This window comes from Alexandromys fortis, unplaced genomic scaffold, assembly GCF_014885135.2.
Source record: "Alexandromys fortis isolate MF-2015 unplaced genomic scaffold, M_Fortis_MF-2015_v1.1 scaffold_83, whole genome shotgun sequence".
Classification (NCBI taxonomy): Eukaryota; Metazoa; Chordata; class Mammalia; order Rodentia; family Cricetidae; genus Alexandromys; species Alexandromys fortis.
In genome coordinates this window covers 1,237,311-1,252,864 of record NW_026068001.1, presented here as the reverse complement: position 1 = coordinate 1,252,864, position 15,554 = coordinate 1,237,311, and the positions used below count along the sequence as shown (strand labels likewise).

Below are 15,554 nucleotides of genomic sequence, written 5' to 3'. Positions count from 1 at the left end.
ACCACCAAGCAAAAAAGTGACAGGAGACTAACACAGGGCACCTTTTTTGGGAAAGTAGTTCCCCTGATGCCTGGACCTCCACCCCACACATACCAGAGCTGGTATGAGGCCATATGGAGTTTTGTTTTGTTTTTAGAGACAGGTTTCTCTGTGCAGAAACTTGCTTTGCAGAACAGATTAGCCTTGAACTCACAGAGATCCGCTTGCCTGTGCCTCCCAAGTGCTGGAAAGGTGTGCGCCACCACTGTCTGGCTGGATCACTTTTTGTTTTTAAATGAAATTTTTAAAAATAGAATGACTGGTATTCAGTCAATGCTCGCCCCCTCTCCCAGACAGAGTTTCTCTGTGTAGACCTGGCCATCCTGGAACTAGCTCTGTGTAGACCAGGCTGGTACTGTACTCACAGAGATCTGCCTGCCTTTGTCTCCCAAGTGTTGGGATTGAAGACATGCACCACCACAGCCTGGCTTAGAACAGGCTTTTCTTAAGGGTAGTGTCTAGTCTACCCAAGGGGAGCTTATGCTAGGGGGGGATAGCATGGCATATATCATACCCAGCAATCCTGGAGTTCCTGAGCTTCTTTCCCAAGCTTACTCCTGTTTGCTCGTTGTATCCCTTGGCCACTAACCATGCTTATTCCTGGTTCCTATCATTGTGTATCTTACCTCCCTTTGCTGATTCATTCTATAACTCTTTACTAGAGGCTGGCTGTGCTAGCATCACGCAAGTTCAAGTTCAGTTTGGACAACATAGTGAGATCTTGCTTCTTTCCCTACTACCCTGTAAAAACTCCTTACTAGAATCCATTCACTGTGGAATAACAAGTCCTAAACTTTCACAACCCTGCTCCTGAGGAGAGGGTCATCTGGATGACTAAGGAGTGCATACACAGACATTTCAAAACTGGCTTTAAACATCCATCAGGGTGCCACATGGAGGATCTGGGATGAGAGACTGTTACATGTGTGAGGCTGGGATGCCCTGAGAGACATAAAAAGGGGACCCATGGGACAAGACTGCTGGGGTGCCCCCACCCCTACCACAGAACAAGAGAGTAGAGTAAAGACCCTCTCTGGGGGGGGTCTCAGGGACATATAGGAGCCAGTCCTCCCTTGGAGGTAGATCGTCCGGGAAGGAACTGAGGAGTAGCTCCCACGGTGGCAGGGGCAGGCGGCGGCTTCCTCAGTGGTACTGCTGGTAGTTGGGATAACCTGGGGCCGGAGCTCCTTCTTTAGGGGTTAGCTGGTTGGGGTCCTCCAAGAATGGGGGTGCTAGAGAAGGGAGAATGAGGTAATGAGGTGAGGAAGAATGGAGAAGGCTGACAATGCTTCCTGACTCTCCCTGACCATTGCCCACCAGGTCCTCACCATTGCGGAACTGCTGGGCAGTATAGCGAGTGAGAAGGATACCAACACCCTCGATGAGGGCCAACAGGATGCCCCCCATCATCGCAGAGCCCACCATAGCCAGCGGACCACCTGGGAGGCAGAAAAAGAAACAGAGCTGAGGAAGGGCAGGCAGAACAGGGAAAGGACTGGGGGCGGGGGCTGGAGGCACTCACTGCGTGCAGCCAGCACTGCTCCAGTCAACGCTCCACTGGTGATGGAGTTCCAGGGGTCTTCCTTGCCCCGCAGCCGTACAAGGCCACAGTCAATGGTGGAAAACAGGCCTCCCCACACTGCAAAGCTACCTGTAGGGGGATAGAGGCCTAATCAGTGAGTACCAGAAATTCTGAGGATCTGTATATCTCAACATCTGGGAACTTCCAAGGTCTGAAGACTGACCGAGAAAGGGGCTTCTGAGACTATAAGATGTGGCTCAGCAGTAGAGTATTTGCTTTGGGAGATTCCCAGCAAAACACACAAGCACACACATGCACATACACAACACCCATGGCTGGCATAATCCCAGCACCTGGGGGGCTCAGGCAGGAGACTGCAAAGAGTTAGAAACCCATAAAATGAAGGCCTGTCTCAAAAAGAAAAGCGGGTTGGGAGAGTCACATAGCCTGTAGAAAGTCATGGGTTAAATGTCAGCATCAAATACAAGAGGGAAGAAAGTCCAGACATAGAGACAGGTGGAGGCCCTTATGCAACACTCCATCTTTCCCACTGTGAAGAGTTCCCCATTTAATCAGGTTTGTAGTAATCATCAAAATCCTTTCACTTTTAGTTGGTAAATGGATACAAGCAGATTAACCTTTCATACAGCTTTCAATGAAGCAACTTCCACACTTTCTTTAACTATCACATGGAATTGGAATTCTGGTTTTGATTTCAGAGAGAAGGAAAACAGGACAGAAAAGCCAGAACACAAGATATATATTAAACATGCATAATCTAGAAATCCAAAATGCTTCAAAACCTACAACTTTTTGAGCATGATCAGGATACTGGTGACAGAAAATTCCAGGCTGACGTCATGTAACATGAAACATGAAAAATGCAGGAGAATGCTGGCCGGGGTGGCGCACGCCTTTAATCCCAGCACTCAGAGGCAGAGAGAGGCAGGTGGATCTCTCTGAGTTCGAGGCCAGCCTGGTCTACAGAGCAAGTTCCAGGATAGCCAGAGATACACAGAGAAACCCTGTCTCAAAAACCAAAACAAACAAAAAACTCTGGAGGTGTACAGTTGCAGTTCCAGCTACACAGGAGGCTGAGGAGATCACCGAGCCTGAGTTAGAGACCAGCCTGGAAAACATAGAAAGCTCCCTCTACTTGTTATTTTTGATTTGGTGGTGGTAGTGGGGAATGGGAGTCAGGGTTTCAAGCCAGCCAAATACTTACTGGGCTATATCCTCAACCCTCAGCCTCCCTGCCTCTCTCCCTCTTTTTTGAGACAAGATATCATGTAGTCAAGACTGGCCTCAAATCTTTCTATGTAGCCAAGGATAATCTTGAAGTTCTGATCCATCTGTCTTCATTTCTCAAATGCCAACATTACAAGTGGACACCAATATCCCCAGTTTTTATGCAGTGCTGGGGACTGAACCCAGGATTTTGTACTGCTGGGTAAGTACTCTACAAACTAAACTACATTCTCAGTCTTGAGACTCCATCTCTTAATTTAAAAAAAAATATATATATATATAGGGCTGGAGAGATGGCTCAGTGGTTAAGAGCATCGCCTGTCCTTCCAAAGGTCCTGAGTTCAATTCCCAGCAACCACATTGTGGCTCACAACCATCTATAATGAGTTCTGGTGCCCTCTTCTGGCCTCCAGGCATACATGCAGACAAAATATTGTATACATAATAAATTAAAAAAAATATATATATCTATAGTGTTGGGAATCTGTTTTAGTGACAGAGTACTTGCCTTGCATGCTCAATCCATCCCTACCATAAAACAAGAAAAATACATACATATGTGTGGTTTTTTGTTTGTTTGTTTGTTTGTTTGTTTTTTTTTTTTTTGAGACAGGGTTTCTCTGTAGTTTTGGAGCCTGTCCTGGAACTAGCTCTTATAGACCAGGCTGGCCTCGAACTCACAGAGATCCGCCTGCCTCTGCCTCCCGAGTGCTGGGATTAAAGGAGTGCGCCACCACTGCCTGGCCAAAAGCATATTTAATTTTTTTTTTTTTTTTTTTTGGAGACAAGGTTGCTCTGTAATTTTGTCTGGTGCCTGCCCTGGAACTAGCTTTTGTAGACCAGACTGGCCTCGAACTCACAGAGATCCGCCTGCCTCTGCCTCCCAAGTGCTGGGATTAAAGGCGTGCGCCACCACTGCCCAGCTATATATGTGTTTATAGTGTTTAGCACTTTGATGTTGAGACAAAATTAGTGGTGGTAGAGCACTTGCCTAACATGCTGAAGGTCATAGTTTCAATTCTCAGTATCTCAAAATAAACTAATTATTTTTTAAAAAGAGTTGGGCATGGCTCTCATCTGTAATCTTAACACTTGTGGGGCTGGGGCAGAAGGATAACCTTGAGTTTGAAGCTAGCCTGGGCTATAGAGACCTGTTTCAAAAATCAAAGATATTCAAGATACTTAAGTATGGCGTATATAAAACACAAGTAAAATTTGTGTTTAGACTTGGGTCTCATTTCTAAAATATCTGACTATACATATGCAAATTTTATAAAATCCAAAATCTTCTGAAATGTGAAACACTTTTGGTCTCAAGCATTTTGGATAGGAGTATTCAACCTGTAGTCAAAATGTTTATTGTGGGCTTACTGTGTTCTAGTACTTATTTGAGGTACTGTGTCAGTTGACTTCTGCAACTTTAAACTAGGTAAATTTAAATCAATGGGCTTAGCATAGTAACTAGCATTTAGGAAATACTACGAGCTTTTTTTTTTTTTTTTTTGGAGCCTGTCCTGGAACTAGCTCTTTTTTTTTTTTTAAAGATTTAGTTTGTTTATTGTGTATACCGTATTCTGCGTACATGCATGCATGCCTACAGGCCAAAAGAGGGCACTAGATTCATTACAGATGGTTGTAAGCCACTATGTGGTTGGTGGGAATTGAACTCAGGTCCTTTAGACGAGTGGTACTCTTAACCACTGAGCCATTTCTCCAGCCCCAAGGAACTAGCTCTTGTAGACCAGGCTGGCCTCGAACTCACAGAGATCTGCCTGCCTCTGCCTCCCGAGTACTGGGATTAAAGTACTGCCACTACCGCCTGGCAACATGAGTTCATTTTAACACTATCTGTTGGGTGGTCCATGCTATCATCAGATGAAGTTTGAGGAAAGTATGCTACTAGCGTAAGGTCCTCTAACGTGGAAAAGGTGAGACATAGATGTAAACTGCACAATACCCCAGGCGTGGTGGTGTAAGCCTTTAATCCCAACACTCAGTAGGTAGAGACAGGGCTATGTAGAGACCCAGTCTCAAAATAAACAAACAAACAAACAAACCGCAGAAGACACAATCTTGTCCTTTCACATTAACTGTTGGGAAATGTCTCCATCCCAGGAAGTTCTAGTCAGACTTTGGGTTAGAATCTGGACCTCTACAGAGGATCAACTACCTTCAAAGTTGCTATCATGTTCCCCCAATCTCCTCACCTCCAATCTGGGGTGCTCGAATCCTCACAGCATTGACACTACCTCTGAAGCGGTGTCGTATTCCCTGGAGAAAGCAAGGAAAGGGGTCAAGGTAGGGGTAAGACCACTGGCAAGGCAGGGTTTCTAGCCTATACAAGAAGAGGTGCTAGGTGCTTACTGGTGGGCACTTGCATAGAGTGAGCAAGGCCCAGGGTTCTTCTACTCCCAGCACTGCAACAAAAAAAGGGAAGACATGGAAAAGCTGTTAGATGCATAGCAGCAGCCAGAAATGCAGAATGGAGAATATACAACAAAGAGCAGGGTTGGTAAGTTTTATTCATCTGTTCACTTGTTCATTCAGTACACAATGAGTAGATCCTGTGCGCCAGGCTTCATCTTATATGCAGGGGTACAATAAGGAACAAGGTCCCTGCCCTCTCCAACTGAGTGTACACAGTAGTGGCAGAGACAGATGCTAAGCAATCAAGCAAGACAGCTTCAAACAGCAAAATGTACTATAGAACAGTAGCTCTCAATCTGTGGCTCGCAACACCTTTGAAGGTCACAGGGATCACCTAAGACCATCAGAAAATAGTTATTTACATTATGATTCATAACTAGCAAAAATCAGTTATGAAATAGCAAGAAAAATAATTTTATGGTTGGAGCATCCCAACATGAAGAAATTCTAATGAGTCACAGCATGATGAAGGTTGAAAACCACTGCCTAAAGCTTTGCCTATTTTCAGTTCACGTTCTCTGCTTCATACTTGCCATTGAGGATGGGCACTCTCAGCCTCTTGCTTTGGCAGCCGTGCTCCTTGTTGTCAAGCCTCCCTATCACATTGGACTCTTCTCCCTCTGGAATTCAAAGCCCAAATAAACTCTTCCTTCTATTAATTGCCTTGGTCATGGACTTTACGACAACAGAAAAGTAACTGATATATCCCAAAAGGCTCACACCCATATCATAGAGGAGCAGGCACCCTGTCCATCTTTAAGTCTTAGAGTAAAGCTCACAAGTCTAAGTCCAATTATCTCCGTGGTTGAAGGCCATCTTGTTCTAAGATTTATTTAGTAGTGTTTTGCCTGCATATATGTATGCCTGCAGGCCAGAAGGCACCAATGATCTCATAGATGGTTGTGAGCCACCATGTGGTTGCTGGGAATTGAACTCAGGACCTCTAGCAGAGCAACCAGTGCTCTTAACCTCTGAACCATCTCTTCAGCCCTAGTTCAAGGCAATCTTTCCAGTATGAGGCTTTGCAAAATTTTATTTATTTATTTATTAAAGATTTCTGTCTCTTCCCCACCACCACCTCCCATATCCCTCCCCCTCCCCCTATCAACTCCCCCTTTCTCATCAGCGAAGAGCAGACTGGGTTCCCTGCCCTGTGGGGAGTTCAAGGACCTCCCACCTCCATCCAGGTCTAGTAAGGAGAGCATCCAAACTGCCTAGGCTCCCACAAAGCCAGTACGTGCAGTGGATCAAAACCCAGTGCCATTGTTCTTGACTTCTCAGCAGTCCTCATTGTCCGCTATGTTCAGTGAGTCCGGTTTTATCCCATGCTATTTCAGACCCAGTCCAGCTGGCCTTGGTGAGTTCCATTGTCTCAGTGTGTGGGTGCACCCCTCATGGCCCTGAGTTCCTTGTTCGTGCTCTCTCTCCTTCTGCTCCTGATTTGGACCTTGAGATTTCAGTCCGGTTCTCCAATGTGGGACTCTGTCTCTGTCTCCTTTCATTGACTGATGAAGGTTAATATCCAGGAGGATGTCTATATGTTTTTCTTTGGGTTCACCTTATTTAGCTTCTCTAGGATCACGAATTATAGGCTCAATGTCCTTTATTTATGGCTAGAAACCAATTATGAGTGAGTACATCCCATGTTCCTCTTTTTGGGTCTGACTTACCTCACTCAGGATAGTGTTTTCTTTTGCATGCAAAATTCAAGAAGTCATTGTTTTTTACTCTTTGCAAAAATTAAAAATAACAAAGTTACACCGGTCCGTGATGGTGCATGCCTTTAATCCTAGCACATGGGAGGCAGAGGCAGGCAATTCTCTGAGTTTAAAGCCAGCTTGGTCTACAGAGCAAGCTCCAGGACATCCAGGGCAATACAGAGAAACCCTGTCTCAAAACAAAGCAAAGGTTTGTGTGTGCCTGTGTGGCATATATACACATGAAGGTGCAGGTGTGAATGTGTGGAGGTCAGAGGAGGACATTAGGGGTTTTCTTGCTTTTGGCCTTGAGACAAGGTCTCTCACTGAGTCAGAAGCTCCACTTCCAGCTAGGCTGACTGGCCAGCAAGTTCCTGGGATATGCCTGTCTCATGCCCCACCCCCTCCAATGCTGGGGTTATAGGCACAGGCAGTCATGCCTCGCTTTTTAACATAGGTGCTGGGGAATCGAACTCAGGTCCTCAAGCTTGCAAAGCCAAGTACTCTTATCTACTGAGCCCTCTCTCCAGCCCCTTCCCATGCTTTTAAAACAGTGACATCTAATAAAGTCTCCAAGGGCAGGGGGCCTTAAGGGAAGAGGTGGAATTATATATTAAAAGGTCCCCCCCATTCAATGTAAATTTGTCTCTCTGTCAAACTTCTGTCATTTTTTTCTATAATAGGATTTAAACCCAGAGTCTGCTTTGAGGTAAAATCTACATTGCATACACATTTAAGATTTGATGCTAACCTTTTTCCTTTTATTCTGATGCTGAGGAATGAACCAAGGATCGATCGATCGATCTCTCTCTCTCTCTCTCTCTCTCTCTCTCTCTCTCTTAACCAACTACTCTACACCACTGAGCTATGTACTTGCTGTGGAACAACCTTTGTACACTGTAAATATGTGTTGTTCTCATTGTTAATAAAAAGCTGATTGCCCATAGTTAGGCAGGATTTTTGGGACAGAGAGAATGCTGGGAAGGAGGGCAGAGTCAGAGGAGCTGCCAGCCATATAGAAAGGAAGCAGGACATGCAGGAGATAAATGCCACAAGCATTGGGACAGCACATAGATGAATAGAAATGGGTTGATTTAAGGTGCAAGAGCTAGACAGTAACAAGCCTGAGCTATTGGCTGAGCATTTATAATTAATAAGTCCCTGAGTGGTTATTTGGGAAGGAGCTGGTGGAACAGAGCTGATCATGGTGTCATGGTCCCCTGGTCCCAACAAAAAAAACTGCCTACATATACTTCTAGCCCCTAAGACTGTTTCTGACAGTACAGCATTTCCACAGAGGTCCAGCTAGATAGTTGAAAAATAGAGTCCCTCAAATCATAGATCCAGGAGCCAGGCCCAACAAGTAGGTGAACAAGCAACAGAATGATTGTGTTCAGAGCAGGATTCTATGTCAGCAAGACTGCAGACTCCCACACCACTGGGGGAAGGCCCAACTCACAACAGGGGCATTGCGAAAGCCCTTGATAGCCTGGAAGACTCCACCACCAATGACACCCATAGTGAAGGCTCCACCGCAATCATCCACAATCCGCCATGGGCTGCAAGCAGGAAGGAAAAGATTGGGTTAATGTGAAACCCTTGCCCTGCCAAGCCTGGACTCTTTAGAACTTGGAGAACCAAAATGGGAAGCTCACAACTGGTAAGAAACAACTCAGATAATAACAAATTAGTTCTGTCTGTCAGTTTTGATACAACCCACAAAGTCAGAAAGGAAAGCCAGGCAAGGTTCCACATACCTGTACTCATAATGCTTGGGAAGTTGAGGCAGGAGTATCACGAGTTGGAGTCCAGCCTGGGTTATAAATGGAGACCCTGTCCCAAAAAGAAAGTTTGTGCAACTGGACAGTGGTGGCACACACCTTGGCCTTTAATCCCAGCACTTGGGAGGCAGAGGCAGTTGGATCTGAGTTCAAGGCCAACCTGGTCTACAAAGTGAGTTCTAGGACGGCAAGGAATACACAGAGAAACCCTTTCTGGAAAAGCGGGGGGAGAGAGAGAGAGAGAGAGAGAGAGAGAGAGAGAGAGAGAGAGAGAGAGAGAGAGAGAGAGAGAGAAGATACTGTGTGTTTATGGGTGTGTCATGCCTTTCAACCCAGCTCGGCGGAGGGGGGGGCAGTAAGATGTGTGTATTTGAGGTCGGCCTGATCTACCCAGAGTTCCAGGACAGCCAGGGCTACATAGCGATAGCCTGTCTCAAAACAAATAAACAAGACCTAAAGGCTTTGTAAATATATCTGTGACAGAAAAGTGGGAAATTTTTTACTTTTTCTCTTTTTCTTTCTCTTTCTTTCTTTCTTTCTTTCTTTCTTTCTTTTTTTTTTTTTTTTTGAGGCGGGGTAGCCTTCCAAATGCTGGTCTTATTACTGACAGAATAGTACTCTTGATTACAACCAAGCATCAATCAAACTGTTTTGTTGCTATGGAAAAAAGAATGAACTGACCGGTACAAAGATTTGGCAGGTTTCAACAGTGTTAATTAACTAATGTTACTTAAGCAAAGCAGAACAGGGTGGCACTCTGTTCTAAAAAAAAAAAAAAAAAAAAAGGCAAGCACGTTCAAGGAAGCCGTGTACAGTGTCCTTTTAAAATCTAAAACAGAAAAGAAAAATCAAATGAAGTTCCAGGTCCAACCTCTTAGCCCACAGTGGGTTCATACATGCCCTATCCGGAGTCAAAAACCCAGTCTAGGAAAGTCACGCGAGGAAACCCTGTGGGTTTTGGCACCACGCCTCTCCTCCCCCGCTGCCGGAATGGATTTGCCCAGAGTTTCTCTTTTGGCTCACAAAAAGGGTCTAGAACAGTCAGGGTAACAGTGAAGTGGTTTGTCCCATACCGCACCTACGGGGACTCTCCACTCTGGCGGGTTTTAACGAAGTCTAAGTGGGCGGAGCCATGCCGGACGCGCTGAGGTACTGAAGTTTCTAAGCCTCCCGCGTCAGGGACTTGGCAATAGAGCCGTTGCCTTCCCCGCCCGCCTCCCGTGGTTGGCCTGGGCGTCGCAGGGACTGTCCCGAAGCCTGTGCCCATGGCCGTACCAAGGTTCGCGAGCGTACTCCTCCATGGCGCCTGGAGCAGTTGGTCGCCCTGGCGAGCCACTCCCCCTCCCCTCGGACCGCCCACAAGTGCGGAGGCTTCGTACGTAGGCCAAGGAAACAATTGGTTTTCCTTGCTTACGTAAGGCCGTGGGCGCGTTCTTATTGGCTAGACAGGCAGGCCACGTCCGTTCCCTGGCGTCGACCAGTTAACTGCGTCTGGGGAGAGCGGGGAGCATTTTGTTCTTTTAAAGGAGAGCCCTTCGATATTGGTAAGCATAGTGACAAAGAGGGAGGGGAGGGCAGGTGACAGACTTTGCTTATTCACATCGCTGGACTGGTAACGGCGGGGTAGAAGCTTTCTTCTAGAGCTGGAGATGGTGTTGGCATTTTTGCGCCCCCATCCCAGCGCCTTGGTTCCTCCCACTGTGGTGACTTGGAGGAACGTTGGGTGATCCCATTTAGGGTTGCGGGTGTGTTACACTTGGTCCCTCCGGCGGTGGGCGGAGCCTTGGCCTGGAGAGGAACTGGGTCTTAGGTGCATCCGGTCCCCGTGTCCCGGTCCGGTCCGTAGAGTTCTGGTGGTACTAGCCCAGACCATACTGCCACGTATTTCTTTCATCTTTTAGCACGCACTTTTGTTCGGTCCTTCGAGCTACTACTGGTGCAGTCAGGTAGGTGTGTGCGGGGCGGGGGGGAGGGTGGGGGGGCGTCAAATGAACACTCGCTGCCGTGTGGTACATTTTTACTGGATATCCTGACTGGAATGTTTATCGGCTCTGCCGCTGTCGTGAGATGCGTGGTTACTGGATATCCTGACTGGAATGTTTATCGGCTCTGCCGCTGTCGTGAGATGCATGGTTACTGGATATCCTGACTGGAATGTTTATCGGATCTGTCGTTCAGTACTGTCTGTCGCTTCCTAGGTCTGGCCCCACAATGCCGCTCCCGGCTGCACTGCAGACCCGCTTGGCGAAGAGGGGCATCCTCAAACATTTGGAGCCCGGTGAGAAAGCGACTAACAGAAGGGTCTACCATGTGCCGGTGTTACCAGACGTCTGTGGTTCTGTTCTCTAACCCGGTCCTGCCCCCTCCCGCCCCCGTCAAACCCAGGTGCATGCTAAGCAGGCGCGAACCGTCGTCCCTAGCCCCGAAGCACACACCTTTTCCGCGCTTGCGTTGCTGGGGTCAAATTCAAACTCTTGGATGTGCTCTACTATTGAGGCTTTGTTGTTAATACTTGATAGCTTGCATGGCCTGGCAGGCATCTTAATGCCAATATAATTTCCTGGTATCCATTACTACTGCATAGTAAGTACTGTGTGAAGCGTAGACTGGAGGATAGAGTTTAATTTAATTCATGAATAAAGTGGGCATGGTGGCATGTACCAATAGTCTCAACTACTTAGGAGGCTGAGATAGGAAGATGACTTGAGCCCAGGAGATCAAGGCAGCCATGGCAACTTGGCGAGACCCAGTCTTCAGAAACTAAAACTAAGCTGCGCTGGTGGTGGTGGCACACTCCTTTAAAACCCAGCACTCCAAGCCAGATATTTTTTTCTACACACTCCAAAAATAACAAAATCCAAACGGGTAACTACTTGCTATTAATGTTTGAGACATGGTCTTGGTCTCACCCTATAGTTCTGGCAGGCCTGGAACTCCTGTAGATCAGGCTGGCTTTGAATTCACAAAGATCTGTCTGTCTCTGCTTTTCTAATGCTGGGATTAAAGGGCCAGTATTTATTTTATACTAATAAATATTTAATAAGAGTGATATATTCTGCAGTCTCTGTTTCAAATATAGTGACAAGGTGTTAATGGTTTGTGGTTTTTAACTCAGCAGATGTACTGTGATGATAGGCATGATAACCTATTAACATTTATTTGGGGCCACCTAAGTGCCTGGCACATATCAATAGTCTAAAATGATCATTGATCAATTAGGTTTATGAAATGGCATTTCATTTGTATTTTAATAAATAAAACTTGCCCGAGGATCAGAAAAGTAAAACAGCTACACTGGCCAGCCTCACAGAGCAGGCAGCAATGGCACACACCTTTAATCCCAGTAGCCACACTAGCAGTAGTGGTGCACGCCTTTAATCCCAGAACTAGAGAGGATTATAAAACAGGAGGAGACAGCTCTCAGTCTGTCTCATTAGCAGAGGTAAGAGCCAGTGACTGGCTGCTTTGCTTTTCTGACCTTCAGGTTGAACCCCAATTTCTGTTTCTGGGTTTTTATTACCCATGCTACAGGTTTACTGTATTACTAGCTGCTAATTACACATTTTTTTTTGTTTTGTTTTTCGAGACAGGGTTTCTCTGTGGTTTTGGAGCCTGTCCTGGAACTAGCTCTTGTAGACCACCAGCCTGGCCTCGAACTCACAGAGATCCGCCTGCCTCTGCCTCCCGAGTGCTGGGATTAAAGGCATGCGCCACCACCACCCGGCCTAATTACATATTTTTGCCAATAATAATAAAATTTGGCGTGAGTTTTGACCCATATGGTGTGTTAGGCACTGGAAAGTGCATCATAATACTGTATGGATAACTGACATCTATTACAGGACTACTTTGGGCCAGCCACAGACTTTGTACCTAATAGTGCTAATTTTTTTTAGTGAAGCTAGGGTCTGAATCCAGGGTTTTAGGCAAACCCCATATCATTTTTGTTTAAGTCTCTTGAGTACTGAGCCCATTGCTGAAAGCATATATCTATTTGCACTCTGAGTATCACAGAAGTTTGTTTTGTTATGAAAATGTACATGACCCAATTCTACACCCCAGTCAAACAGTCCTTTGGGGAAGGATGTGAACTCCTCTGCTGAGCAGCCATTGTTTAGACTATTTCCAAGGCTCCTGTTTCCTTGTATGAGCACCATGCTGGTGTTATTCTGTTGCCCTAGTGGCCCTCTCCATTGTCAGTCACAAGATTCATAAAGGGATCGAAGCCCTGAAGAATTCCTTGTACATGTCTGCCACCATTTAACTTCAATGATAACTTGATAACTTCTTGTTCATAAATTTCTTCAGTTTGGGAGGGTGGGCCTTGCTCATAGTGACTCTTCAGGCTCCGCATGGGAAGGAGCAGGTGGCCTTGCAAAAGCACGCGCAGCAGGCCGGGTGCTTGATAGTATATCTTTTATTAGGAATAGAAATATGGATAATCATACGTGAGATTTCTTTTGGTGTCACTGGGCTGGGATGTGCATTGGTTTTTGGATTTTTGAGACAGGGTTTCTCTGTGTAGTGTTGGCTGTCCTGGAACTCAGAGATCCTTCTGCCTCTGGCTCCCAAGTGCTGGGATTAAAGGTGTGTGCCACCACCAATTGGCATGGCATATGCATTTTATTGTTGGTTATACCCACAGCTGAAATCTGTTATGGGCCTACTGATAGCCAGGCATTGAGCTGATAATAAACACCATTTTTATTCTATCACCAGGTATCTTGCTGCAGGCTTACTATATGTTAGCCCTTGGGAGTAGATTCAGAGCAATATTTGAATTAATTCCTTGCTGTACATGACTCAGAAACCCATCACAGGTCAGAAGGTGAATAGGTAGCCCATTGTTTTTAGGCAACCCCCCTGCTATTTAAACCCATTTCATTTGAATAGGTTTGGATGATACAGGGCCACATGATATCTGAACTCAGGAACTGGTAGGTTTTTGAAGATTCTCTATCAACTGTCAATGCATAGCTCTGTTTTCTACGTACAGTGGTGTAGATGTGAGTGGTTATGGCCCCAGGCCCTGAGTATAGGAAGAGAATCCCTGGGTTCTTTTTTTTTTTTTCTTTTTCGAGACAGGGTTTCTCTGTGGTTTTGGAGCCTGTCCTGGAACTAGCTCTTGTAGACCAGGCTGGTCTCGAACTCACAGAGATCCGCCTGCCTCTGCCTCCCAAGTGCTGGGATTAAAGGCGTGCGCCACCACCGCCTGGCTCCCCGGGGTTCTTAAATTGCTTTTCTGTCTCCATGTTCTTGCAGAGCCAGAGGAAGAGATTATTGCTGAGGACTATGATGATGATCCTGTCGACTATGAGTCCACCCGGTTAGAGGGTCTGCCACCGAATTGGTACAAGGTGTTTGACCCTTCTTGGTGAGCCTACCAACATAAGGCAGGAGGGATGGCTGGCTTTTCCCTTCCTGTGTTAATGAGGAATGTATCTGCTATGGAGCCATGGAGAAGATCTAAGCAGAGGTCAGGGAAACAGTTGACATAAGGGACATCTGTGCTGACGTTCCCTTCCCTCTCACTGCCCATAGTGGACTCCCCTATTACTGGAATGTCGAGACAGACCTCGTGTCGTGGCTCTCACCACATGACCCCAACTTTGTCGTTTCTAAATCTGCCAAGAAACTGAGGACCAATAATGCTGGTGAGTTGGCAAATGCATGGGTATCTCAGTGATTCTTACAGTCTCAAAGAGGGGCTGAGGAGACCATATGTAGAAGAGAGGGCTTCTGACTTCTGTGTTACCGCAGAGGCTGAGGACAAGTTGGACCGGAATCTTGAGAAGTTGGACAGAAATCATGAGAAGTCAGACCGAAGTCACGAGAAGCCAGACAGGAGCCATGAGAAGGCAGACCGAAACCATGAGAAGTCTGATCGAGAGCGGAGCTATGACAAAGTGGACAACAGAGAGAGAGATCGGGACAGGGAACGAGATCGGGACCGGGGGTATGACAAGGCAGACCGGGAAGATGGCAAAGACCGGCGCCACCATCGCAGAGAGGAGCTAGCTCCTTACCCCAAGAGCAAGAAGGGTAAGCAGATCAGGTTGGGACTTGGATGAGTCAAGTGAGGTGCCAGGGCATAGGAATGTAAGGAACGCATATCTAGACCCTGGCTCCTGGAGAATGGCGCTGTGGGCCATGGTAGCCCCTGGCAACACTTCTTCCTGGGAGAAGGGACTCAGTGATCTGGGGCTCGTTGGACCTTAAGTGAAGAATTTAACCAACTACTTATTTCTATAGCGGCGAGCCGGAAAGATGAAGAATTAGACCCTATGGATCCCAGCTCGTACTCAGATGCACCCCGGTAAGTGAAACCCCCTGACAATCCTGGCTTTTCATGCTTGTCGCTATACCTGTGAACAGTACCTTCCTCCTGTATTTCTTCCCATTCTTTAATCGTGGGCAGTTGGGAAAATGTCCACTATACCCTTTTCCTGTCCTCTAATTGTCTGTTGTCCCCAGGGGCACATGGTCAACAGGACTACCCAAGAGGAATGAGGCCAAGACAGGCGCCGACACGACAGCAGCTGGGCCCCTCTTCCAGCAGCGCCCATACCCTTCCCCAGGGGCTGTGCTCCGCGCCAACGCTGAGGCCTCCCGAACCAAACAGCAGGACTGACCCTTTGTTTGCTGTAGCTTTGGCAGTTTGCCTTCCTGCTTTCTTCCTTGGGGCTCTGGATGTAGGGCCCAGAGCTTCGCACATGCTGAATAAGTATCCCACCAATGAGCTACACTCCCACCCCCCCTAATTGTTTGTAATAAAAGCTTTGTTGTGGATCATACTCAGGAGGCTTGAGTGCTTCCTTCCTTTCCAGGCTTCCCAACCCA

General features: G+C 46.7%; 2 protein-coding genes across 3 annotated transcripts; one reads left to right on the top strand and one right to left on the bottom strand.

Annotated features, from left to right (window-relative positions):
* Nucleotides 1-891: 891 nt before the first annotated feature.
* Timm17b (translocase of inner mitochondrial membrane 17B) lies at nucleotides 892-10,092 on the bottom strand. The gene is made up of 6 exons (XM_050160815.1): nucleotides 9,990-10,092; nucleotides 8,393-8,492; nucleotides 5,017-5,080; nucleotides 1,562-1,690; nucleotides 1,368-1,478; nucleotides 892-1,271 (listed from the first exon to the last, which is right to left on the bottom strand). Exons 1-6 carry the CDS (start codon nucleotides 10,013-10,015, stop codon nucleotides 1,183-1,185), a joined length of 519 nt encoding a protein of 172 aa, XP_050016772.1. The 5' UTR covers nucleotides 10,016-10,092; the 3' UTR covers nucleotides 892-1,182.
* Nucleotides 10,093-10,167: 75 nt separating this feature from the next.
* Pqbp1 (polyglutamine binding protein 1) lies at nucleotides 10,168-15,508 on the top strand. Of its 2 annotated transcripts, XM_050160811.1 has the most exons (8): nucleotides 10,168-10,258; nucleotides 10,616-10,660; nucleotides 10,913-10,992; nucleotides 13,977-14,088; nucleotides 14,256-14,368; nucleotides 14,475-14,756; nucleotides 14,967-15,030; nucleotides 15,189-15,508. In XM_050160811.1, the coding sequence occupies exons 3-8, from the start codon at nucleotides 10,926-10,928 to the stop codon at nucleotides 15,343-15,345; spliced, it is 795 nt and encodes a 264-aa protein (XP_050016768.1). In that variant the 5' UTR covers nucleotides 10,168-10,258; nucleotides 10,616-10,660; nucleotides 10,913-10,925; the 3' UTR covers nucleotides 15,346-15,508. The 2 variants fall into 2 exon arrangements, with proteins under 2 accessions (XP_050016768.1, XP_050016767.1); XM_050160810.1 differs by lacking the exon at nucleotides 10,168-10,258 and having other exon boundaries at nucleotides 10,495-10,660.
* Nucleotides 15,509-15,554: the final 46 nt, after the last annotated feature.

Excerpts from the sequence above, each read along its gene's own strand:
- Timm17b (XM_050160815.1), bottom strand. The coding sequence starts at position 10,015 with ATGGAGGAGTACGCTCGCGAACCTTG. Across the intron at positions 5,081-8,392 it reads GCTTTCGCAATGCCCCTGTT|GGAATACGACACCGCTTCAG; the intron begins GTGAGTTGGGCC and ends TGCTTTCTCCAG. Across the intron at positions 1,272-1,367 it reads TGCCCAGCAGTTCCGCAATG|CACCCCCATTCTTGGAGGAC; the intron begins GTGAGGACCTGG and ends TCCCTTCTCTAG.
- Pqbp1 (XM_050160811.1), top strand. The coding sequence starts at position 10,926 with ATGCCGCTCCCGGCTGCACTGCAGACCCGCTTGGCGAAGAGGGGCATC. Across the intron at positions 10,993-13,976 it reads CCTCAAACATTTGGAGCCCG|AGCCAGAGGAAGAGATTATT; the intron begins GTGAGAAAGCGA and ends ATGTTCTTGCAG. Across the intron at positions 14,089-14,255 it reads AAGGTGTTTGACCCTTCTTG|TGGACTCCCCTATTACTGGA; the intron begins GTGAGCCTACCA and ends CACTGCCCATAG.